General features: G+C 41.2%; 1 protein-coding gene and 1 long non-coding RNA gene across 2 annotated transcripts in view; both read left to right on the top strand.

Annotated features, from left to right (window-relative positions):
- PSMB7 (proteasome 20S subunit beta 7) overlaps window positions 1-27204 on the top strand; it is a 63320-nt gene that overhangs the window by 29609 nt on the left and 6507 nt on the right. Inside the window, exon 6 of the mRNA XM_072777875.1 lies at window positions 3377-3435. Coding sequence (XP_072633976.1) covers window positions 3377-3435 — 59 coding nt within the window. The remainder of the gene's footprint in view (window positions 1-3376; window positions 3436-27204) is intronic.
- Window positions 4692-13442, top strand: LOC140605707 (uncharacterized). Its single transcript, XR_012008273.1, has 2 exons — window positions 4692-8881; window positions 8993-13442. It is a non-coding gene; the product is annotated as an uncharacterized lncRNA (long non-coding RNA).

Genomic DNA, 27204 nt, shown 5'->3' with positions numbered 1-27204 from the left:
CATATTCCCTCTGATATCATTTCCTTCACCTGACATGCCTGCCATCTGAAGCAGAGGTCCTTGTTCAATGTCCCCTGGCTTTTCTGTTCATTTATTCCTTTATGGGAAGCCAAGGAGTTCTGTTGTCTAAGGTGACTTTGTTTTTGGAATAAAGGATCAGGGTAAATATTCCCTCAGAAAACTTTTTTTTTGAATGTGTCAGGCTGGGTTGGTTGATGCTGAAATCATGGAAAGTCTCAGGGCATTATTGTGGCTTAAAAATGGGATATAATATCTAAACATTTTGTAGGTCTCATGGCTGCTATACTAGCGTGGCATTAGTCAAGTGATATACTCTATACAGTTTTAAATGGCACTGAAACAAAATCTAGAAAACCTGAATACAGTTATTAAAGACTATTGGTCTCATTGAGTTTACCATCTTTTTTCTTTTTCCCCAGTTGCATTGCCTTTAAATTATGTGAGGATTTGCATCTTGTTCTCTTGCCACTTTGGGTAATTGTAGTCATATTTGAAATTCTGACTTCAGCGTTCTAAGTAGACACACGTTCAGGGTTTCCTGGAAACCTGTTGACAAACCAGTGCTACTCTATCTCCTAGCACTTCCACGTATTTCTGAAAAGGGGGCGCCAGAGTCCTCCTTTCCTAAAAAGCTGGGAGCAGGAGCTAATTTGCAAGTGATTTAGAAATTGTTATTAATGTTGAATTTCCCTTTCTTTTCAAGTGTATTTGGAGTCTGCTTATCTTTGATCTCAAGAGCAGGAGAATGAGGCAGTTTAGCAGGCTTGTGCTTTCCAGAAAAAGTTCTCGACACTCTGTCCGTGCTGTATAGGTTGGAGTGTGTGTTGGAAAGGGGAAGCAGAAATACAATGTATTACATGTCCACAATAGACTCCAGTGTTCTTTCTATGTTTACCTGGCCTGCACCTTCCAGCTCTTAAAGAAAAAAATTAGTCTCTGATAGTGTGAGAAGCATCCCCACACTGGAGAGACACTTTTTGTTTCAAGAGTTTAGATTTAGTACATAATTTCCACTTACAGAAGTTTTGTCTGTAAGCATTATTTCTAAGCAGGAAAGAAAAATTTGTTTTGATAAGAGAAGATTTACTATATTGGGAGGAAAATATTTTTCACTTCTTAAAATATTAGATGAAGCTAAGCAGAAGGAAGTATATGTGCCCAGGAAAAATAGTAAAATTAACTTTATCGTGCACTGCCAAAGAAAAGATGTCCTCAGAGTTAAAACAGGGCTAATAACTTTCAAGGAAAAATGTCTTTTTTTTGGTAAGCTTGGTTTTTTTTCTTTTAAAATAATTTATTAGCTATTAGCTCTTTGGTTACCTGCCCTCCCCTGTCTTGTTTTAACATTTATTTCAGGCCTTTGGTACATTTACCCTTTACTTTTTGGAGGGAAATTCTTGGACCACAATGGATAAGGCAAGCCTGCTGTTGGGTGCTCTGCAGGAGCATTTTCTATCTAGAAGTATTTTTTCCTGAGCTTTCCGTATTTGCAGTTTTCTTGTTTCTTCATGACAGCTGTCCTTTGTTTTCCACACCAAACCAGCTTTTTTTTCTTTTTTTTTTTTTAAACTAAGATTAGTTCTCACCTGTGCCTTAGAGCAGAAACTTGGCTTACTTTCCCCTCTTGATCCCTGAATCTCAGAGTAAATGTGTGACTCATAAAATGTTGGTGGACTTTGACTCTTATTTTCAGATTTTCGAGGACACATTTATTAACGAAATTGAGAGGTTTGGCTTTGGTGAATTTGTTCTTGCTTATATGCCGGTTTTTTTGGGGTGCACTGGTTTTATGGCTGTTTAATATCTATCTCCTTACCAAAAGAGATATTTTAATATCTCTTTAGATTTTCTTTTCTTTTTTTTTAAAGGAGAAAAAATGGTAAGAGGGGAAAATGGGGCTGCCTTTTGCTCCCAAGCCTAAATGAATAGTCATTGCTTGTAATACCAGTCTATACTTGACGCTTCCCACTGCTTTAGATGTGATGTATCTGGTGCTGTGAAGGTAATGATCCTCAACCACAGCAATATTCCATAACAGGAGTATCTGTCATATTCATCGGGATTACCATGTTCATTGATTTGTGTCTGTAAATCTGCTGTTTCTACCCTTTAAATTTGATCTATAATTGGACCTCCTTAAATGGTTCAGATAAGGTAGTCTGTATTTTCTCAATGCAGTGTGGCTGTCAGCTTCTCCTTTTTCATTATACATTCAGCAGACTTGATAAAATCAGCAGGACACCTCATTTGAAACTGTTTAATCGCTGCCTTTTTCCTTTGCTAAAACCATTGAGGTGGTCAAGCGATGTACACAAATCATTTTAAATAGAAAATATGGTTTTCCCTGTGACCTAGCTAAATAGATAGTGTTATGCAAAACAAGTTAAAAAGTAATAAATGCCAAAAAAATCTTCTAATTGGAGTAAAAAATTGTGGGCAACTCTATCCTCTCTCCAAAAGTAGAGTATCCTGAAATATTGCCAGGACCCTGTAAAGACAAGATGATGGTTTTCTAAAGATTCTCTGGTTTCTGAACAAAGCAAGTTTAAATTTTCAAATAGTGCTGAGCTGCCTTTTACATCCATTCAAAGGGAGCCCACACTTATTTGTAACGCCTTTATATCCTACTTTTGTAGGGAGAAATCTGCTGTCTGTTAATATCTATGCAGCGTAACCTTTCAGCCATTTGCTATTGTGATAATAAATTTTGTTTCTTTGTCTGTCATTTTGTCTACTCAGCTGTTACTCTTCAAAGTACGAACTAAAAATAATAGCTCCAAATAAATGCCACATAATAAAGTGTTTTACAGTTGAAGCCGGAATAACCCGGTGGCTGCAGCTTGCACTCAGTCCTATTACCATTGCTGGTGCTGTAGTCGCTTTCCCGTGAGTCAAGGTGACTCGACCAGGGCCAGCTCATTAAAGCAATCTATTCTTTCTCGCTGGCTTGGTATTTAGCGCTATACCCAGCAGCCTGCCAAGGCACAGTTGTGGAGCACCAGACTCACGGCATAGCATGTATGAAATTACGTGGCATTCACTTTTTGAAAAAATACAAAGTCTCCATCACCTCATTTTCATGCTTCAGCATTTTATTGTGAATAATTTACAATAACGCCTGTCAGGAGTGAAAGTAGGGCCAGTTGCAAGTTTACCTGAGACAGTGGTAAGTGTGACTTCAGGCTTTTGAGAAGCATTGTTTACTTGGTTTATGTGGCCCTAAAAGGATTAATATTTACACTCTGCTTGAGTGGGACATTGGATGTGTTTTGCCATTTTTGCTGCCCGGAAGTAAACTTGAGATGTAGAAGCTGGGAGTTGGTAGATACACTAAAAATGCGTCTTTTTCTTTCAGGTTCTGGTTCCTTGGCAGCAATGGCTGTGTTTGAAGATAAGTTTAGGCCAGATATGGAGGTATGTAAGTCTCTGCAGTTTTATTCTCTTGTCACGTGTTTTTCCAGCTGTATGTCGGACATTTACAAATTGATTGCCAATTCCTCCAAAGTTTGTACAGCACTGTTGTTGGTTGAAATGCTCTTTGGCACAGATAACTGTGTTTGCTAAGAAGACCAGTTGGTTGGGAAAGCTTCATTTTGAAGTGGCCCTGCTATGCCCTCCCCCAACTGTTCAGCATTTTGCTCTGGCCTTTGGGCTGTCTGGGAATATTCTTGGCCATGGATGCTGCTGCAACGTGGAATGTTTTCTTGTGCACTAAGCTTTCTGTGTCACAGTATCTGAAAATGACGCAATTTTTTGTTTTTCATTGAGAATGGAGAAACGATGTATGTCTTTGCATGTCACACAGACCTGGTCTGAAAATGGGGACAGCCTAAAAAATCCCTATGGATTCTGCATCTGGCAGAAGATGGGGACAGGATTGTGTGTGTAGTGGACTATTCTCAGAGGGCGACAGATCTAATGTCTCAAATATATTTATAAGAGATTCTTTATTGTATTTTTTTGGTGGTAGGGGAGAGTGGTACCTTCTGAATGGCATCCCACCTGTCTGCTTGAGTGATTGATGTGCTCCCCTGCATCTCACCCCTCCGCCATTAAGCATCCTTCCCACCCTCTAAATCTCCAAGAACAAACCCACAGATCTTCCATTGTCACTTTCAAAGGAGTGTTCAGTATTCTCGGATACTTCATGGTACCACATCATTCCTCTGCTGTGCTTTATCCCTGCTGCTCAGCCAGCTTGTGGGCACAGAGGTCCTGAAGTCAGCCTTCATTATCTGCTCTTGTTTTTTTTGATAGTTAATTTTGTGTTGGGTGTAGCAACTGGTTTTCAACAATTAATAGGCTATTTATGAGTGGTTTACCCTATTCTTTAATATGTAGGCATCTGCTGTTTCTGGCTTTGCAGTATTGTTTTGTTTAGGTACCAGTCTCTGGGAACTACTTTTTGACAATGCTTTATGCCTAATCATCTTTGGAGGAGATTGCATATTTAAAAATTTTTGTTCTTCCACTAGCTCATTGTCATTGGAGCACCAGCTGTCATTGGAACTCTGAAGCTCTCTCTGCCCTTTAGGTTTGGGCCACGTGCCCTGAGAGCCAGAGGATGTTGGGCTGTGGATGTTGCCCGACCAGGACAGGGGTCTCCTGCCAGAAGCCTCTGTGCCCTTGGTACATGAGGTTAGCACACGTAAGTGACTTGGTCACTGATGGCTCGATTTCTCTCCTTTCTTGGACATACGCCAGAGTTAAAATATATGACTAAAGATAGGATTTAGCTAGGTGTTTTATAGTAAAAATAATAGTGTCTTTCTCCAATTGAGAATAGTAAACAGGTCCAGGTATCAACTGTAAATGAGATTAGGATTCTGTTCTCATTTCTCAGTGTGAAAATTTATTCTCGTATCAGCATTATTTTCTGTTTGGGGTTTTTAAGTGCAGAGAAAAAATAAGATGTACCAGGTCACTTAAAAAGAAAAAGAAAAAAAGATCTCCCAGTGTTTACACTAAAGGAGAGGAGTTCCCGAGGCTTTACAAACCCAGTAGAACTAACTAAGGTATGGGGAGAAGGACTGACAATTTTTGTTTAGAAAATCATCTCAGTAATGTCAAGCCCTCCTTTAAACCACATTAGTCTTCTCAGATTTTCTTGAAAGCTTTGTCTATTGCCAATTGATTGGAACCTCCATATGTTAGAGAAGAATGAGAATTGCTGAAAAAGTTGAAAGCATGAGGTATATTAGAAGTGACTTAACACTCTGCTAAAGTAATTTTATATTATTCAGAGTTTGGATTTAAAGTGATTCAAAGGCCATGAATTTAATATTGATGTGATTTGAGGAAGTAAAGGGAAATGTGATTATGTCTTCAGTAAAATGTGTGATATCAGTCTGAAGAATGTGTTCTTTAGATGGATTTTATGTGCAACTCAGACCACTTGAGTTTTGTATTATCTGTGAGACCTTGAAACAGCCTGACCAAATTCCCATTTCAGTTGATCTACTAATTAATTTTACAATTTCAGGTGACTGGTTTTGGTCACGGAAGTGGTTGAAACTTGGCACAGACTGACCATGTGCAAAATCACTATTATAGAGAATGTAGTACCTCCCTCTCCAGTGAAGTGACTTTAAGTGTGCATAGAAGGCAAATAATAGTGTAACAACTGACGGGAGAGAATTCTTTAAAAAATCTAAAGGGACGTTAGTAGATAACAACAGAATTTATTGTAAAGACCATGCAACTAACACCTGGCCATCTTGCTGTCTTTTGGGGAATATTAAATGATGCGCTTTCATTGGGAGGCTGAGACTGGCTGGAGAAGCTGAGAGGATGAGTTCTAGTGACTTCTTTGTTTTTTTTTTTTTTGTTTGTTTGTTTTTTTTTTTTTTTTAGTGACTTCTTTGTTGTAAAAGAATTTGGCGAGGTGTCCTTTCCAGCACTGTATTTGCATAGAACTTGGGAGACGTTTTGGTTTCAGATTTCCCAACTTTATTTTCCTTCTTTCCAGGCTGACTTGCTGTCTTTCTGTGACAAGAAGCCCTCTAAGACTTTTCTTTCTTGCCTCTTTTGATACTGCTTATTTCCTTCCAGTGTGAGAAAGGATTTTGGACATGTCTCACCCAGGAGAGCATTGCTGCCTCTCCAGTCTTATGTGGATTGCCAGGATAGTAGCCGCTGCGCACTTCACACAGAACTGCATAGGAAAGGGGAGATTTTAGGCTATCATAATTAGGTATTCTTCACCAAACAGTAATTTTTAGTTCAGACTCAGTGAACAAACTCTTGGCTTTTTTGTTAAATCAATTAGAGTTCATAGTCCCGCCCCACCGCCACCCCCTCGCCTTTCTGTCTTTCGATCTGTTTGTCTTTATGTAAACTTGTGCCTTGGAAGTACTGGCCCTAGACTGCAGTATTTATGGAATGAAAGCCCCTATCTCCTTTAGAAACCTGTACTGTGTTCTCATTATCTTTAGCTACATAGTCCAGCATGGTAGCCAGCAACCACATGTAGCTATTGAGCATTTGAATGTGTCTAGTCTGACATGAGAGCACTGTAAATAAATAGAAAATGCATGCCAGGTTTTAAAGACTTAGTACAAAAAATTAAAAAAATATATTTCATTGTGGCACCTGGGTGGCTCATTTGGTTAAGTGTCTGACTCTTGGTTTTGGCTCAGGTCATGGTCTCACAGTTGTGAGATTGAGCCATGTGTTGGGCTCCACGCTCAGTGGGGAGTCGGCTTGGGATTCTTTCTCCTTCTCCTTCTGTCCCTACCTGCCACCCCCCCGCCCCCGCACAGTGTCTACACTTGCACATGCTCTCTCTCTAAAATAAATACATCTTTAAAAAAATAATATATATATTTCATTAATAATATGTGTATTCATTGCATATTGAAGCAATGCTACTTTAAGCACGTTGGGTTAAATAACATTATTATAATTTATTTATTTATTTTTAAGTATTATTTAAATTCGATTTGCCAACATTTAGTATAACACCCAGTGCTAATTCCAGCAAGTGCCCTCCTTAGTGCCTGTCACCTAGTTACCCCATCCCCTCCGTTTATTTATTTATTTATTAAAGATCTATTCACTTGTGATAGAGAATAAGCATATGCAGGGGGAGCAGCAGAGGGAGAGGAGAGAGAATCTCTAGCAGACACTGCACTGAGCAAGGAGCCCAATGTGGGGCTTGATTTCACGACCCCGAGATAACAACCTGAGTTGAATCCATGAGTCAGACACTTAACTGACTGAGTAACCAGGCCACCCCTATTTTTACTTTTTCAAGTGTAGGTACTAGAAAATTTAAAACTATGTATGTGACTCATATATTTCCATTGGGCAGGGCTAGGATAGCATTGTTTCTTGAACTTGTCATTTACACAACACATTTAAGGTTTCTGCCATACTGACTCCTGTATTATTTTTCTTGAAAAAAAATTGTTTAATTCACTATTTTACAGATTGTGATATCATGTACATGTAATAAAATGCACAGATCTTAACTGTACAGTTAGATAGATCTTGGCATTTGTAATTCATTTCTTGTCTGTTCCCTTTCTCTTCCCTACAAACGCTTTAGTTCAGCATTTTAGGTTAAAATTAGTGTTTTTTTTTTAATTTAGTTTTTTTTTTTAAAGATTTTATTTATTTATTCATGAGAGAGAGAAAGAGAGAGAGAGAGAGAGAGAGAGAGAGAGAGAGAGGCAGAGACACAGGCAGAGGGAGAAGCAGGCTCCATGCAGGGAGCCCGACGTGGGACTTGATCCTAGGTCTCCAGGATCACGCCCTGGGCTGAAGGCGGCGCTAAACTGCCGAGCCACCAGAGCTGCCCCTTTAATTTAGTTTTTATTTTTATTTATTTTTTTTTAAAGATTTATTTATTTATGATAGACATAGAGAGAGAGAGGCAGAGACACAGGCAGAGGGAGAAGCAGGCTCCACGCTGGGAGCCAGACTCGGGACTCGATCCCGGGACTCCAGGATTGCGCCCTGGGCCAAAGGCAGGCGCGAAACCGCTGAGCCACCCAGGGATCCCCCTAATTTAGTTTTTAAATATAGTTTATATCTATGAAATCCTGGGTGTGATGCATTGGTTGTTTTTTCCTGAGCTACAAGAACATGAGTGCATACTGTTCATGTGGATAACAAATGTATTCATGTATCACCAATGTTGTGCACGCCCAGGAGTATCAGTTTTAAACTTTGGGAAATGTGGGGCTGCATCCTGCTCCACCACAGCCCTTCTTGCTATTGTTTGAATACAGGATGTACTTGCTTGTCATGGACTCCTTCTTGCTGCTGGCGTCAGCCGGCAGTGCCCTTAGTTGCTTCATTTATTTGTGTTCTTGTCTTCCATCGTATACATGTATCCCATTGTTTGATGGTTATTTTTGGCGGTATCTCCCTCAGTTGCCCTTGATAGAGGGAGATCTTTGAGGGCAGAGGCCATAAAATCATCTCTGTTCTTCAACTCATGTTCAGTATGTGTTTGTTGAGTTGAGACAGGATAACCCTGTGCTAAAGCAAAATCTGAGTCATCGAAAACCACCTGGGAAATGGAGGGGACTTTCTCTTCTTCCAATCTGGAAAGTGCTGAACATTTTTTTGAGATAATGGAGGAAGATAACTACTACACTTCTCAAGTAATATACAGCGTTGGGGCAGAGTCAACAGAGCAAACACCCCCATTAAGTACACAGTCGACACGAAGATGGAGCAAAGGGCAAATGCTCATTGGGAGATTATAGGCCAAAAAGCAGAACAGTGAAACCCAGCTGGGATTCATGAACGGCTAAGACAGGCGTCTGCTGTTTCAAGTTATCCGAGCCAATGACTTGCCTCAGGTAAAAGCTCTGGTTCAAGGTTGCAGAGGAAACTGCCAGCTAACCATGTGAGTTTAAAAGACCTTACAGTCTTTAAAATTCCTCACCCGGTTGTGACCCTGACACTGCCTTCAGTGGTCTGGCCATTTTCATTTTGTTGTTTCTCTCCTTGCTATTAGCCTGGAAGTCCTCCGAGGGCAGGAACTGTGCTGCTTCCTTCCTCTTTCCTTACACCTAGCATGGTAACTGCTGCGGAGGAGGCGTTCAACCAGTATTTATCGAGCGAGTAGGTAAAGAGGTGTCAAAAGCAACTTTAGTCCTTCCCAGATCCTTTTATTGATACAGTTTGATAACTTCACCTTTACTATTCATAGTACTCAGCAGTGATAGAAATGAAGGCATAAAAAAATTGTATTGTGATAAATCTCCCACTTTATTTTTATCAGCAAAGGTGCTTATTTGCTATATATTAGCAGAGTAGTGGGTTTCGAAATGTTGAGTTGACCTGACAAGGGGTCAGTTATATTAGAGGGTTTCGGTTGGGTGTTATTTTTTTTTTTTTGGTTTTGGTTTGTTTGTGGTTTTTTTTTTGTTTTTTTTTTTTTGTGATGATGGATTACATGGAGCCACTACCCCAGATTTTTTTTTTTCCTATTGTTAAAGCTGGTATAAGAATTAAGCCCCTGATCCTGGTTATTACCCATGGGCTAGCCAGACAGCAAATTAGTGATAACCACACTGTGGCCTTTTGAGTCCATTTTCCAGTTTAGTATAAGGAATTTGACCAGAATACCTGGATATAACGGTGTTAGCTTTGTGAGGGTATGTATCTTGAAAATTGCTAAAATTGCTCACATAAAAACAGATTTGACTTTAGGGTGGGGAGAGAATTAAGGGAATCCATCAGATAACTTAGGTTTGTCTTCCATCCATCCTTTTTTTTTTTTTTTTTTTTTTGTAAGAAGGAATGTTTTCATTGGGCCCAGTGAGAAATTTAAACTCTTGAAGATTATAATTCATTAAAACGGGTAGAAGATTAATATTTAGTCTGTCAAGATCAATACTGTCCCCTCTTTGCACTAATTGTCAGAATAGCGTGTGAGGGCCGCTGAAGGGTAGTGGTGTGCGGCAGGACCCTCACATCACAGGGAGACGATTCAAAGGCAAACTGTCCTGCACCCTCTGGTATCGACTTGCAAATTAGCATCTGGAATCTAATTAAACAAGCTTAATGAAAGTAGCAGCTGAATGCTGCTGGAAAAGACAATCAGCTTTTTTCCCCCCTCTCTGATACATATTCTGTACTATTGAAGTTGGTCACCAAACACATCGTGTGAGCACAGTTAAAAAAAATTAGCATTTATTTGAAGAATAGAAACTGTTTTTCATTCTGTTATGCATTTGGCATGCTCTGGCGTCCCATGAGAGCCATGCCACAGCAGATAGTGCACAATATTTATAAATCCATGACAGGCAATAATAGCAACTTGAAAAATTCTTTTGCTAGAATCTCAAGTTGAGAGCTGCCAAAAGCGGAGAGGATCAGATCTGCAGTGGCAGCTGCTGTGCCCTACAGTTAGAATTCTAGACTTTGAAGATGCTCAACTTAAAGAAATGAAGACTGCAGGCTTAGCCAATTTTTGCAGGTTTCTAGAGCTCTGGCTCTCTGCCTTTTGAAGATGAGTTGCTGAAGCTTCTACCACTGCCTGAGGCGTGCTAACACCAGCAGGATCTTTTTTTTCCCCCTAGTCTTAGTGTGTCTTCAGTTTTAAGTAGCACATGCTTAGTCAGTGCCAACTGTGATGGTCCTTTCTCTGGTCACAATACCGAGGGATGAGTTCTTACCCTATACCCTTCAGAAAGAAGCCACGAAGATAGATGGTGATGTATACAAGTGCCACTTCAGCTGTCTGATTTATGGAGTCATATTTCATCGCTCGGCAAGTGCTGGCCTCTAGAGAAGCCCTTATAGATTGCTAAAGATGTGAGCAGCTATTGCCCTAAAGGCTTGTGGTTACCTCACAGACGTGATGCCAAACACCTAGCTACCGAAGAAACAGAATTAATCTGTCATTGCAGGCAGCTATAGATCCACTTTAAATAATGAAAGCGTTCATAACCAATATGGTGTCCTGACAGCAAATCTTAGAAGTAACTATAGTACGGGTTTTTTTTTTTTCCTTTTTTTTTAAGTCTAGTGGTAGAAAAGCACTGAAATTACAGATTCATTTGTGCTTTGTACATGGACAATAGTGTAAGAGACCTGCATTATTTTGATTAAAAAGAATTTGGTCAGCTTGGCACAGAGGGTGCCTCTGAAGGAAAACATAGAGCATGGATTCAGTGTGGTCAGGTTGAAAGGAGCCATGGGAGCTTAGGAGCTAGAGGATCAGGCTGTGAGTCTGTTTCCACTGTCCTCATGGCACAGTTTTGGGCAAGCTACGGCCCAAGACTGTCCATCTAGAAGATTGGGATTCAGAGACCTGCCTGGAGGTCGCTGTCAGGATTAGATGTGGTCTATAAAACACCTTATATGGTGGCTAACACAAAATTGGCTCTAAAATATCGCAGCTGCTTCTGTTTTTCAGTTATTCAGTAGCAGGATACAAACATCCCATAGCAACGACTGATACGATCATTCATGCTTGCATCAGGCTTGGAGATTATAGCATAATATAGATAGATAGGACTCTTCTTTCCCATCTGAAAGCTTAAAATCTGAGACAGATTTGCAGAGAGGTCACAATGACAGTAGAGGAAGCCTGTTTAACACATACCAGAGGCTGTGGAAGTATTTGCCTTTTTGCTAGAATGAGGAAGGAGGTATTGAAGATACACTAATCACAGTAGTTGGTGCTTGTTGAGTGCTGGTACACTGTGCCAGACTCTGTTCTAACAGCTTTCTCGGCATTCTCTCCTTTACCCTTCAGTAACTGTACAGAATCTATACTATACTAATCTATACTTTGTTAGCCCCGTTTTGAGCAGAACAGGTGGCGGTGGGGAGGTCAGATACCTTGCCCCAGGTCATACCGCTAGTCAGTGATGGAGTCACTGTTTGAATCCTGGTCAGTCTGGCTTTCAAGCCTTCCAGTGTGATCCATCACTGTGCCATTCTACTTCTTTGCGAGGCCTGAGGTTCTCTGACAATAGAGTGGGGAAGACATCTTATTCCAGGTGAGCTGAGGTCTGGGCTGCTTGGGCTGTTTTTCTCTGATGAGGGCTTGTAAAGATGGCAGGAAGCCAAACAAATGTCAGTAGAGGTGCATAAACCTCTTCGGTGAGCCCAGTGATTGGAAGATGCCCAGGAATAGAAAGACATAAAAAGTTAGAAATACAGAGATGTTGGGAGATATAAAAAAGTCACTTGGCTATGAAAAATATTTTTTTCTTCTCTTTGAGTTCATCAGACTTTTTCCTTTTAACCCTCCTTCACCCCAAATACCCTTTGATTGTTTTTCCCCCCACAGTTTTCAGATATTCACAAGAGAGCTGTTTTTTTATATAGCTAATGTTCAGATGGCATAGACCTGTTCATATTTAGTAATGAGACCCAGAAGTCCTTAAATATTGGTGAATGGCATTTGTCCATTTGAGGTAAATTATGAATAACTTGAACAAAAATAAAAAAAATAAGCAAGACTATCATATTTGAATAATGAGGTGCTCTTTTTTTCCCCAACTGCCAAAACTTTTTAATCTTCGTCAACAATTGTTCTGTCCTCCGTCTTATTTAGGTTGCATCTGTGCGACTCAGCTCAGGAGCCCTGACAAGCGGCATATGAATTCTGTATTCATTAGTGATCTTGATCCAAATGCCTCTGTCCCTGCCACGGGGGCTCAGGTGTGGAAGCTGCTGGCTAATCCCACCAGCTGACATTCAGAGGTTTAATGACTCCATAGGAAGGTGACCACTTGCTGGGAGGGTTGCTGGCGGAACCCACACAGCAGACAATGGAGATCAAGGAGGACTATCAGTGTTGAGCCCAAGCACCTTCCTGTGTGACTTGAACCCTGTTGGCATCAAACAGAGTTTTAAGTAAATGCAAAATTAAAACAAAAAACCACCTGACTTTCTAGAGCTCTCATAAACAATGGTTTTTCTGTCTTGATATTGATGGTGTTTAAGATTGTTTTTCTTGTTGTACCTTAATGGGTGTCAGCTTAATGAGCTGAACTTGACGCACTTTTCCAGATTTTTAGATTTTAAGGTTATGTTTGTCTGGTTGCTACATCTGTTTAGGTATCTTATGTATGTCTGGGGAAAAAAATATATAGCTAGAGCCAAAATTCCTTCTTATTACATGGTTTTGAGGATCTCTACTGACGTTTTTATTTATTGTGATCTCTGGCTTTGAAAAATTACTATTAGAATGTGAGTTCTTTGACTTGTGACATGTCACAGGATGTTTTGACTCCTCTAGTCTAAGAATGTCGGATGCCTTTTTTTAAATAGTAGCTTCATTGAGATAGAACTTAAACATCCATATAACTCAGTTAAACTTTAAGTGTGCAGTTTAGTGGTTTGTAGTATATTCTCAGAATTGGACAACTATCACCACAGTCAATTTTAGAACATTTTTGTCACTCTCCAAAGAAACCCTGTACCCATTAGCAATCACTCCCCATCTACCCTCAGCCTTCCCAGCCCTGCGCAACAACTAGTCTACCTTTATCTCCATAGACTTGCCTTTTCTAGACATTTCATATATAGGAATCATAACAATACAGTCTTTTGTGACTGGCTTCTTTAGCTTACAATATTTTCATAATATTTCATCCATGTGGTAGCATGTATTGTTACTTCATTTCTTTTTATGGTTTAATAATACTCCACTGTGTGGACATACCACATTTTATTTACCTATTCATTAGTTGATGGGCATTTTGATTGTTTTCATTCTTTGGCTGTTAGGAATAATGATGCTGTGAGCATTTGTTACAAGTTTTTGAGTGGGCATACATTGTCATTTCTCTTGTCAATCACTTGGAGTGGGATAGCCGGATCATATGGTAACTGTATGTTTAATCTTTTAAGGAGCCATCAGTCTGGTTTCCAAAGTGGCCAGGTCACTAGATAAGCGTTAGATGGTAGTAAGTTGTGTCTTTATGGTTGGATCAAAAAAATGTATTACTTTCTTCAATTTTCTCTCTTTTAGTTTTTTTTTCCTAAGATTTTGTTTGGTTATTTATTTGAGAGAGAATGCTTGCAGGAGAGTGAGCGGGGGGCAAGCAGAGGGAGAGGGCTAAGCAGACTCCACACCTCCACGCTCAGCTCTATCTCACAACCTTGAGATCATCACCTGAGCCAAAATCAAGAGTCAGACGCTTAACTGAGTCACTGATGCACCCCAGCATTAGTTTTTTTTTTTTTTTTTTTTTTTAAGAGATGTCAGAACCCAAAAATATAACCCCTAGGGGCCCAGGGTAGGATTGCTCATAAGTAGTGATTTCCAGTGGAGTTAAACAGTTAATTTTAGAAATGAACAGATACTGAAGTTGGCATTATGATTCTGTGGGTGATTTGGAGAATTACTTTTAAACCTTTAGAATAGATAATGAGAAGACCTAGTTGATGGTTAGAGCTTCTCACCAGACCCAATATTTTGAGTTGTCCTGTTTACAAAATGAGTTTGTTCTCCTGAATTGGAGCTCACTAGTGAGTGAGGTTTGGAGACACAGAAAGGAACTTCTTTTTTATTTTTATTTATTTTTTATTGTTTTTAAAGATTTTATTTATTTATTCATCACACACACACACACACATACACACACACATGTTGGGGGTGGGCAGAGACACAGGCAGAGGTAGAAGCAGGCTCCATACAGGGAGCCTGATGTGGGACTTGATCCCGGGACTCCAGGATCACGCCCCGGGCTGAAGGCAGGTGCTTAACCTTTGAGCCACCCAGGGATCCCCAGAAAGGAACTTCTTGAGTTAGGGTTGTTCCCTTGGAATCTTTTCCTTCTGTGATATTTTATAAAGGTAGATGGACATTTTCTTGGTCTTTCTCCTGATGATTCAAGAGCAAGATTTTGCTCCCTCTGTACAGCGTCTGGAATTTTCACTGCTTCTCTCTCTCTCCGATTATTACTATTATTTTTTAAAAAGATTTTATTTATTTATTCTTGAGAGACACCGAGAGAGAGAGAGAGAGGCAGGAGAGACATAGGCAGAGGGAGAAGCAGGCTCCCTGCAAGGAGCCTGATGCAGGACTCGATCCCAGATCACGCCCTGAGCGAAAGGCAGATGCTCAACCACTGAGCCACCCAGGTGTCACTCTCCTTCTAAGTCTGTAGGATTTCTTCATCATCCTGATTTAGGAATGGCTGCTTAATGTCCATTTAGCTGAGTCTGTGTGTCCTCATCTCTGTATCTTCAGACCCTTACTTAATGGTGGGGCTGTCGTTTCCACCCTTGCCATTTTATTCTGCCTATGATACAAGTTGAAGTTCAAAGTGGGGTACTTTGAGGAAGGGGCAAAAGAAATTTTATAAAGTACCTTAGGTCTTCCCATTTAGTTTCAGGAAATAAAAGGGGATTAGATGAGAGGAGGCCCAGAAAGAGGTATGATTTACCAAAATCTCCAGTGAGCTAGAAATGGATTCCTCTGGGGGCCAGGCCTCTAGAATTCAAGTCAGCAGATCTGAGGGAAGTGACCCTGTGTAAAATTTGAAGTCCTCTAACTCCAGATCTTTGAGGCATGCTGAAAGTACTACAAATGCTACACTGCCATCATTACTGACTTGGAGAATTCTTTTTTGATTTTTTTTCCCAAAAATCTTTCTGTGCAGTACTTTTTTCACACTATGCCATGTGCCCACTGAATTTCATTTTCTTGTGAAGTCAATATGTAATCAATCAGCAGGTACTTATTGGGTACCAGCTGAATGCAAAGCATTACACTATACTTGGTGCTGCGATTCAGAGGTAGTATTGCAGGAGGCCATTCTGTATGATGGTGGAAATTCCTTATACAGCTATGGGCAAAGTAGATTGAAAAGGAGGGATTATTTTACTCTGGTAGATAGGTAATTATTTATGATGCATTTCTTTGGAGCAGGTGTTCCCATTTGAAATGTTTTCACTTTACATATTTCCTATAACTGAGAAAGGCAGGGGGAAATATCCTGTATAGGAGAAATATTTCACAAAGTATATTGCTTTCTGCACCTGTGGCAAGATCCAGCAGGCAAAATTTAACTTCTTTGTGACCAGCAACTCTTTAATCAAAGAGCAGAAAGAGCTAGATTTCACTGTTGAATAGAAATAAATGTTTGGTGTGACTTTCAACTGTATGGGTAGAATTAAAAGGAAGTTAGTTTTGTTAACATAATATTCTATTCTAATATAATATTCTGTGTAGGGGGATCCCTGGGTGGCTCAGCAGTTTAGCGCCTGCCTTCGGCCCAGGGCGTGATTCTGGAGACCTGGGATTGAGTCCCACATCAGGCTCCCTGCGTGGAGCCTGCTTCTCCCTCTGCCTGTGTCTCTGCCTGTCTCTCTCTCTCTCTCTGTCTCTCTCATAAATAATTTTTAAAAATCTTAAAAAAAAATTCTATGTAATATCAAACAGAAAATGAACTTCTTTATATATCTCTTACCATGTTGAATGGCCTTTACTAACTTGGGTCTCAGGGACATAATTTAAGACACTAACAATGTCTCCTTTATTTAGGTTGTCTTTTTCTGTTACTCAAGCCAAGACTGGACTGCCATAGCTCCTTGGGAAAAGAAAGAAAAGAAACTCTTTTATTATTCACTGATTTCATTCCATCCCGGAACTCTTATTTTGTAAAAATTTTGAATCATAACCACTTATTGAACATTGGCTTTCAGGAGAAGAGGGGAACCCCCCGCCCCGAATTTCGCAGTCAGAAGTAAGGCTCTGTGTCAGGGATCCAAAAGCTTGTGTGTGGTTAGAGGCCAGCAGCTCTTAAACAATGGATTTCCACTTTTCTTGTATATTGGTTAGAGAAATATAAGAAATGAAATATAGGACTGAATGTTATTGGATGGTAGCTTAGAATCTTATAAGTTTTGCCTTGGCAGGTAATTTGGCATAAATTGTTAATGTAAATTTGGGTTAGTGGTGAAGACGTTATTTTAGTAAAAAAGATAAACTGCTGATTAATTCAGCATAGAACTCAATTACAAATTGAAAGTGTCTCTGCGGGACTCCCAGACCCTAAAGACAGCAGATGTTGAATTGATACTCCAGCATATTTCACAGTGGTATGAAATATTAACATGGTTTATTATACTTGTATGGTGTGTGATATCAGAAAGGGGGAGGTGGGAGGTGGTGAGCATGTGGGTGTGCAAAGCAGCTATACGTTACACATTCGCTAATACACGCTCAAGTGTGATTAAGAATTGTAGGAAAGTTTCTTCTTTTTTTTTTAAATGAAATAGCTCTATGGAAAAATTAAGTGTAAAATAACACTTGGGGCTAAATATTTAAATGTGGCACCTGTATACATTTATGTTATATTTTCTGTAAATGAACATAAAATGGTAAACTTTTTTTTTAAGATTTTACAGAGAGAGAGGGGCAGAGACATGGGCAGAGGGAGAAGCAGCCTCCCCACAGGGAGCTCTGTGTGGGACTTGATCCTGGATCCTGGGATCATGCCCTGAGCCGAAGGCAGACGCTCAACCACTGAGCCACTCAGGTGTCCCAAGAGTGGTAAACTTATATGAGATATTTAAATGTTAAATGGACCACTACTACAAGAGAAGGGGAACTTGAGCACTTGATCTGTATGTCAATAATTGCCGGCTTTCATGGGCTGGGAAGTTTTCCTGCGCTTCTGTACTATTTTTACCTTCTGATCTGGAACATATGGTAATTTAATAATGCTCCTATAATTTGCACAGGCAGAGAAGTTTTGTTTCACAGGTTTCATATATCTGTATCAACTCAAGGGGGAAACGTTGGGAAATACAGTGTATCCAAAGCTCTGAATAAATGGAACTACCAATATTTGAAGGGATTAGCAATTTTTAAGAGACATAAGAGTAAAGTTGGCTTAGATGAGAGATTTCAAAGCCATTACTACAATTATGACAGGTTCTTTTTGTTTTTGTTTTTTTTGTGTCACAGTGTTGATTTTGCTAGCTGAAGTAAAAACTGTTCCAAAAATAGCCAAATGATTATGGTCAGAACGAACATAACCTGGATACTTTCTACTGTTATAAAGGCTTTAAAAAATGGTGCTTTCTCAAAGGCATCAAAATTGGCAAAGGCAGAAGGGCAGCAGGCTGAGAAACCAGAAGTTTCTTGGTACCTACATCACCAAAAGAACATCTTTTATATCCCCATTGAAGCATCATGGGAGCCTTTATATTATAAACTATTGAGAGGTGGCGATCATTCAGAGATTGTAAGGGTGGCCTGATGTTCCATTCACCTAAGTTGTACTGATCTCCAGTGGGGTGCCAAGGTCTGTGCCTTGTTGTGAGCCATGGTCCCTTCCTTAGTAACATTTACAAATTAGTGGGGCAGACCGGCCTACAAGCACCTACTGAGAGTGTGGTGTGCAGAGTCTAAGAGTGGTACATCTGTGGGAGGCACAGAGGAAATTGGTGGAATCCATCTGAGGACTTTGAGATGGCCTCAAAGTGCATGTGCCTCCTCGCTTAAATTTTTTTCTTTTTTTGTCTTGGGGTTTGAGGGAAGGGGTAGGACAGGAAGACTGCAGAAAAGGAGAGACCAAGGGGCATCATCACATCATGTACAAAGGTGCAAGGTGGGGGGAGGGGCTCCTCTCTAACTTTTACTTGGTTGTATAACCCTGGAAGTTTGGACACCTGAACAAATTTGGAAACAGGAAAACGGAGCTCCAGACGGTGTCCAAAGTTGTCTGGGTGGTCATTTCCTGAGTCAGTGTGGCCTTTTAATTAGCATCTGCTCTTCAGTGTGGGATAAGGCTGAGCTTAGCATCCCTGTCCCTGCGTGTGAATATTTAGTTTAGAAAGCTGCCACGTTCCATTAGAGGTGGTTGTGTTTCGGCAGTGGGTGCAGGAGCTGTGTAGACTTTTCAAATGTCCTTTGAGATTTCCGTTGCAGTGTAATTGGGAGATGCTGGTACTTAGTGTGTTGTGCATGGCGGAATGTGAGCTTACCTCCTGTAATGAGACCCCAGCAGCATACCTCAGGAAGGGAGTTAAAGTTTTAACCTTAACGGATAATGTTACTTGTGGGTTTCTGTGAGGTAATTTATACTCCTCTCCCCTAACCCTGAAATGGTATAGAAACAAAAATAAGAAAATGATATGAAGTTGTGCTAAATTGATATTTTAAAATTCCATCTAGTAGTACAGATTTTGGAAACTATTTGCAATGGACAGCATAGAGAGCACAGTCACACCTGGAGTCATTGTCAGCCTGTCATAATGTCAGAATCTAGTTTTTCTAAACTTGGAACTGTGACGATACAGGGATATTGAAAAGATTTAAGGGTACATTAACTTTGGCTCCTTGACAAATAAATACATTGGTTTCTTTTAACTAAGCTAAATTGAATTAGGGTGACAGAGCAGCAAAAACGGCGTGATGGAAAGTGCATGCATAGTCTTTGAAGAGGTCTGAGCATGAAGATTGATTTTTGCCTCTGGTGTAGCCCCTGTAGCCTCAGTTTATAAAACCTAAAACTCATTCACAACCTGGGTTTGAGCCAGTACTTGAGGGGATTGTTAGTAAATTGCACTCTGGCTTAATAAAAGTTTGTTCTCTTATCCACTGACTGCTTCTTGCCCCAAAATGACAGAAGAAAACTAAAGTACACTTGGCTTTCTTGGTCACTTTTAGTTAAGATTTATAATCCACAGATGGCCTCATGGGAAAATTAAGTGGTATCTTTTTTATTGATATACAGGGTGGCCTAAAAACAATTTGACTCATTCTGTTTGCTGAGAGGTTTTATCCATGTAGGGAAATGCAAATATTTGAATGTAGTACTGATGCAGTGAGGTGATAGGCTGTTGGTTCGGGGTTCGATGAGCATACAGTCTGTATTAGAGAAATCCATGAGGATGCTCTTGGTTTTACTGTTAACAAACATGATGAATTGATGGAATGATTGAGCAGCATTATGTAAGCCTTATATTTGCATCTTTGAAGAATTTTAGAGGTTAAACATTTTAAAAAGGTAAACCCATGAGTGGGTTTCATCAGTTACACCTAAGGACCAGACAAGCATCATTAGTGATTTTGGAGACTAGTTGTGTGGAGGTTCTCTTGTCCTGAGTGAAAAAACAAAACATGGACATGTGAGTCAGACAGAACCTTAGAATCTCAGGCCCTCCAGTTGTTGGCCATGTGCCTTTGGATTAGTCATTTTCCCTCTTTGAGCCTTTGTTACCTTGATTTGTAAAATGGATATACAGGTTGTTCCTGCATTAACGGGTTATTTAGAATAGTAAGTGGAAGAATGTACTTGGCGCAGTGCCTGCACATAGTAATGTAGGTTCTTTTTCTGTCTTTTAGGATAATATTTCTAATGAAATATAATAAGTGAAAATGTGCCACTTAGTACAGTTCTTATTGGCATGGCAGTAAATTCTGTATGGAATGTGTTCATGTGAACACAGGATTTTACGGCATCATTTTGAATTTCATTTTTAGTACAGGCGCTACACTCATAATTGATTTGCTTTGAATTAGGGGTTGAGAAAACAGAGTACTGAGTTATGATCAGTTGTCCGTTGTGTTGGTAGTTCTGCAAGAATTAGCCTTCTGGTAATGGCGTTTGTGAATGGTAGAGAAAGAAGAGAATTGGATCAGGCCAGCACCCATCGTGGATTTGTCATATACCGGCACTGTGCTAGCAGTTTCTGCTGTGCGTAGAGTGCGCTTTATTTAATCCTCTTGACCACCCCAGTGCTAGATAGTTTCAGGCCTCTTGTGCAGATGAGGAAATTGGGACTTAAAAATGTTGACTTTACCACCAGGGTCACATAGTTCATAAGTAACAGGACTTAGATCTCCTGGGTCTTCATTCTCTTAAATTCTTTGCTTCTGCTGCCTCCTTCCTCCCCTCAACCCCCACCACTGCGGTCATATTGTGGATATATCCATCAGCTCCAGAAGTTTCTTTATGTCCCTTTAGAAGGCTCCCCCCTTTTTCCCAAGAACCTTACATAACAGAGAGTATCTGAAGGCTGTGTGTGCCCCGAATCCCAGGAAAAAGTGATCAGCCATGGCCTCGTGGAGAAGTGTCTGAGTGGGTAGCTCCATGATCTCCACTCCCCTCTTTCCTCCTCTCCTCCCATCTGCTCTCTGCTTTACTTAGGTCTGTTCACTTCAACTTTCTAATAAGTTTACTTTACACGTGGCCAAACCCTCACGACCATGATTTTCCCTTAGAACTTCCTTATTCTTTTGGCTCTTGCCCCCCACAGTTAATTGACCCCTTATACTCTTTTTATCACACTCCAGAGGGCAGACAGGCATGGGTTGAGAGCCCCTGCCACCAATGAAATGGCATTTACAAGTTGGCAAATGTCCTCCTCGCTTAAACAACAGCTTTCACTGGTTCTGCCTTTATCTTGTCCATTCTCGGTGATACCTGTTAGGGTGCCTACTGCAGAAGCTTACCAGTGTTTAGAATATATAATTAAGTTAATCATTATCTCCTATCCACTTACCAGAAAAACAGCTGCCAAGAAGTTATAAAGGGCCTTTCTATGATGGCTGAGTTGGTTGAGAGTGGGGTCAGTGCCGGTGATTGACATTGGAAGTCCAGGCGGCACCTCTCCTTCCTATCCCCTGCACTCCCACCTGACCCTCGCTGCTGCCTGGCCACACCAGCCTCCCGGGCCTGTTTATGGTCCTCCTCCCAGCCAGCTGCCACCATCTCGCTGGGAACGTTGTAATCACCTGCTCTCCTCTATCTGCTTTTGGCTTCTCCTCTCTTGCCTCCAGGTTGTACTTTCATAAAGCACAAACCCAGCTACATCATGCACCAGCTTAAAGTTCTCCACTCCCACCACCTCGCGATGCAGGGCCCTTTATGGCCCATAAGGTTTTCTGGTACTCAGCCACGCCTTTCTCCTTCCTGTTGTCAGTTTTCCTTCTTCCGTCACTTCCATCCCTTGGCTTGGCTACCATTTACTTATATGTCAGGATTCAGCCTTGTCTTTGTCGGCTGCGCCCTGTGAGCCCTTATACCCTCTAGTTCTAGCATCAGGCCTGCCTCTTGTCACCTCTCACCGCATTGTGGTGAGCTTTTCTTGTTTCCCTCTTGGACTCCACACTCTCTGGGGCAAGCTCTTTGTTCGAACCTTATTCCCAGTGTTTATTTAGCACAGTGGCTGCAGAGCATGTTCGTATCAGAACATTAGTAGGTGTTTGCTGAACTAAACTGACCTGTACATTTCTTTCAGGGGTTTTGCATCATGTGAAACTTGCCTCGTATGTGGTCTTTAAACTTCCTCAAAGGTGCTCTGTACTTGATGGATCTCCTTCTAGTCCTTTTTAGTCCTCGTGAGGCTGTAGAAGCAGGATCATGCAATGTAACATTCCCCGCAGTAACCTTCCCACATGTGCCCAGCTCTCGGCAGTGCTTTCCATCCCCCAGATGGGAGAGTGGCTCTTTTTTTTTTTTTTTTTTTTAATCTTTGTTGTTACCCAAGAAACATTCACTTCATTTTTTCCCCTCTGTTTTCATCTCCAGGAATTTATTGGCAGAGTTATCACTAACCACTGGAGAGACAGAAATATTATGAAGATCTTATTTCTACCTGGGGCAGCTTGGTTTTCATTTGGTGGATTGTTGAGCATACTTCTTACGTTTTATTCAAACCTAGTCTTGTTTTTTTCTCTGATTATATTTGATTCACTGCAGCTTTGGAGATATATATTTGTATACACATATGCTGTGAACGCTGATTTCTTCTTACGGAAAGCAGTATGTTCCTGTCTCTCTTGGTCCTTTTCCTTCTGGAAGCTTAGATGTTCTTCCTCCCATTCGCTGTCTCAGAATCCAGCAAGACCTCTTCCCTACCACCAGCTTTCCTGTGGCAGGATAGGAAGTGGGCTGTGGTGAGGCAAGGCACTACCCCGGCACTGATCCCTGATGCCCACTCCCATAGCTGTGTGCCTTCACTGTGCCAGCAGCCTTCCTAAGAGCCTCAGGCGCCTCTGCTTACAGGTGGTGATGAAGACTTAGTAAGGCATATACGCGTTTGGCTTAGGTCTAGCGGATGTGATGGGTGCCCTGGTTCTCTTACACCCTGGTGTCTTCCCTTCTCCCATAGAACTGGTTCACAGTTCTGATTGTAAAGTCTGTGTGTTGGGAACATTCCCGTCCCTTTGTTCTCTCAACAGCCCCTGGACAAGCATTATCCTTGTTCTTCTAACGGGTACCCCGTGGCTCCCAGAGCTCAGCGCCATGTCCATCAGTACTCCACCTGTCTTGAGCTTTTCTTTTTCTTTAGCGGCTGTTTCTGGCTCATGGTGGTTCAGCAGCCTCAGACATCTCCTCTCCTGGCCCTGAGTTATAATTAGGCATCCTTTAATGATTTGGGATGGGCCGAGTTGGCAGTGCGTTTTTGGCGATTCCAAAGGGTGAACACCCTTTCCCATCTCTGCTGAAAACCCCTTAGACCACTCCAGCACGTATAGCAGGTTTGTCCTTCCTTATTTGCATCATTCAGATCCTGGGTGCCAGAAAAGCTTTGGGGGAAAGAAGTGGCACAGCCCTCTAGACCCTAAAGACGCAGTCTCTACCTCAGTCCCCACTCTGGGCACCCTCAGCACCAACTGTACCTCAGTACACCTGACCATTCCCCAGGGGTTCACACAGGCAGGCCGTGTTTACCCAGACTGCTCAAGCCAGAACCAAAACTCAGACACCTTTGATTTTGTCACACTGCTCAGCCTGAAAAAATGTTAAATTAACCATTTCCACTGTAAAATATGTGGCCACACATGGGATACATTATGTGTGTTACAGAGTGCAGGAAGCATTCTGCTTGTGGGGGGACTGTTTTAAACACTTTTTTGAGCTCTTTAAATATTATTCAACCATCAGCCATAAATGACTCCTCCAGGCCGCATCAGTGGTATAGGCAGAACACCAGCGTGTCCACAGGCTGCTACAGAACACTATGTTTAAACCTCTTCTGTGCAGGTGTTTACCTGTCTTGGAGTGCTGTTGCTCCCTGGTGCCCTTTTGGAAACACTCCTTTTGGCATGATCTGTCTCGTAACTTATTTCATCTTTCAGGTTGGCAAAGCCATGAATGCATTTGAAGTTGTTGTGTCATGTTATCATTTGTTGACATCCACGTCAAGCCACGTGCTAGCTGCCTAGGGTACAGGGATGGAGAGGGGGTGGTTTGGGTCCTCTTGTTAGAGCCCAAACTCTCATCGCACCCAGACTTTTAATCCTCTGTGCTGCAGATCATCAGAGCAATCACATTTTTTGCTGTTTTAGATCAAAGTGACAAAAGATAATGCAGGTTTTCCAATACGAATATGGACTGCTTCAGTTTTCAGTGGCTAACGTCCTTAGTTTTTAGGAAACTTGTGAACCAAATGGTCCTTGTAGATTTTGCAGCTACTGGGAAAACTGATGGGAGGTGTGAGAGGGTCCTGCTGTGATGCCACCCCCATCTCTCTTTCCTTGGAGCAGAGGTAGGAGAGCTACTGTCCCCTGATTCCTGGCATGCTGGTGGGATAGAAGGCAAAGGGATGCATCTGCAGTGCCCCAGAGGACAGCAGAACCAGGGGAATTCTGTCCTTCGTGAAAAAGGCTATTTCTTCTTTTTTCAGTTCCTTTAATGTCAGTGCCTCAGCTACATATATGACTATTTCCAGCAAATAACCAATTTTCTTTTTTAAATTCTTGAAAAATTTTTTTTAAATTTAATTTTATTATTATTATTTTTTAAATTTATTTATTTATGATAGTCACATAGAGAGAGAGAGAGAGAGAGAGGCAGAGACACAGGCAGAGGGAGAAGCAGGCTCCACGCACCGGGAGCCCGACGTGGGACTCGATCCCGGGTCTCCAGGATCGCACCCTGAGCCAAAGGCAGGCGCCAAACCACTGCGCCACCCAGGGATCCCCTTGAAAAATTTTTAGATAGAGGTCAGTTTGTTTCAGATGACTTGCCATACACACGTGTTTTCACATTCCAAAGCTGTGTATCTAAAATAGTATGTTAGGTTTTCCATTGAATGCATATTTAATTTTTTGTCTGCCTCTGATGTAAGTAAAACGCTGTTTGGAATGCATAACTGAGTGGTGGAGCATAGAGGGTTTATTTAAAGAGTATTAACTTGATACTGAACTGTCCGGGGTGCCCAGTGGCTGGGCACCTACATTTTACTCTGGTGACATTCCTCATCTAAAAATCATTTAAGTGAGAAGAGAAATTCGATTGTAGCTATCGAAAAGAATAATGTACAAAAGTTTCTTTGCAGTACTATTTTGGACCTGCACCATAGTGGATGCCGAGGTAATCTATCAGTTTGTGAGTGTCTACAAAATGCAACTCTCTAGATAACAGGTTTAAAGTAAAGATTTAATACAGTCTCCATCTCCTATGATGTTGCAGTGACAGTTTAAAACTCATTCTCTAAATCTCAGCAGACTTTATAGCTAGCAGTGGGCCAATATAAAGTTTAATAGCATTACAACACATAAATCATCTTTTAAAGATGCTACTAGTAGCTCCAATATTAAATGCAGACAATCGCCTGTGTTATAAATAATTTATCAAACACCATTTCAGATTAGCCTTCCATGCTGAGTTATTTATTTTAGCCTTTTCTGTACGATTCCTAAGGCACTTTTTGAAAGATCCATTACTGGTCAGTTTAATGAACTTGGGGGTCTGTTTTGTCCCCTCAAGCACTTGGGTACAGCTGTGGTGACCATTACATGGCCGACGTGGACCTCTTTGTGCCTTTTACAAGTGCTGCCCATTTGTCATGTAGCGGTAAATGGAGCTGCACATTGGAGTCCAGGGACACATTGCACGATGCAGTGATGGAGACAAACAGATAGCTCTATAAAGTGCTGCTTGTCACAGCTGACTTGTACTACAGTACATCACTCTTATTGTAATCTCATTTAAGAAGCAGGGGTGGCCCGGGGGACTGATATTCCCAGTTAGTTTGGTCTTTGTAGCCATAAAGCAGGAAGTGCTCCTTTTATATTCTCTGAACTTTTAGGGAGTATGCCTTTTGCTTAGATTAATTATTATAGGAACTTCTTCACAGAACTGTGGGCAGATTTGTCAGTGGGTTTGCTTGGATCTTCCTGGCCCGGGGTTTCTGTTACAGGCAGTCACTACTTCGAGGTGAATTTTGTCTTAGTACTTCCAGGAGCCCTCTGGCTTGCTTTAATAAAGAAGTTACCTTTTATTAAGCAACATCTATGTGCCAGGCACTATAGTAGGTGCTTTCTGTACCTTATTTCTAATTCTCACAGCAGTCCTTTGGTAAATCCTGACTTATTGTCACTATACTACAAGGGAGGAGAGTGAATTTGGAGAGAGGAAGTGACTTGCCTAAGGTTGTACAGCAGTAAGTAGGAAATGGGATTCAGACCTGGTCTGCCTCCACATCTTCCTGGTGAACTTTTAATCACCAGGTGGTGGTGTTTTGGTCGAGGGTCTCAAAGTAAAAGCCACTGGGATGGAGGGCCATTTTTCTGGTAGCCAGGATGAGTCCTGCTGGTCTGTATGCACATTGAATCGATGGCCCCTTGTGACTAGCAGCGTAAATCCATGAGCAGCTGGCCAGGGGAGGACTGCAGCCTGGCAGTGGGCAAGAGCATGGCACCTGGGTCTGATCAGCTGGGGCCACAGGTAGCAGCTGTCCCCGGGTCACCCTGCAGCTTCCAGAAAAGGGAGATGCAATTTCCCTATGAAGAATGAATCCTAAAGGAAGGAACAGTGCTTCCTACATTTATTGTGGGCCAGAGACAGATAAAAATGTGCTGTTTTCCCCACCTCTTGCTTTCAGTTGGTGGTTCTTCTCAGTGGTTTTCTTAAATATTTGTTAGAACGTGTTAAAGACAAGAGTTGTTTAATTGTGAAACTCCACTCTAAAGAAAACACAGGATGAATATGCTCAGTAGCATATTTGCATATGTGTCTAGAATTCTGAGTGTGGAAATAATGGTGGTAAAAGACTGTGTTTGACATACGAAGCGTTTCTTGGAACATAGTAGGTGTCTCTAAATATTTGTTGAAGACACTAATGACTAATGAGTAGACAAGAGAGGCTTGGTAAATTTTCACTGTTTGCCTTTTGAGGGTTTTTGGTAGGGGCAGGGGATATGTGAAATAAGACATGGGTTGTTTTTGGGTTTTGTTTTTTAAAAAGAGCATGTGCAGGGAAGGGGAGAGGGAAAGAGAGAATCCTAAGCAG

The sequence above is a fragment of the Canis lupus genome, chromosome 16 (genome assembly GCF_048164855.1).
Source record: "Canis lupus baileyi chromosome 16, mCanLup2.hap1, whole genome shotgun sequence".
Classification (NCBI taxonomy): Eukaryota; Metazoa; Chordata; class Mammalia; order Carnivora; family Canidae; genus Canis; species Canis lupus.
Note: the sequence above shows the minus strand (reverse complement) of the source record. Positions and strands in the feature narration are given on the sequence as shown.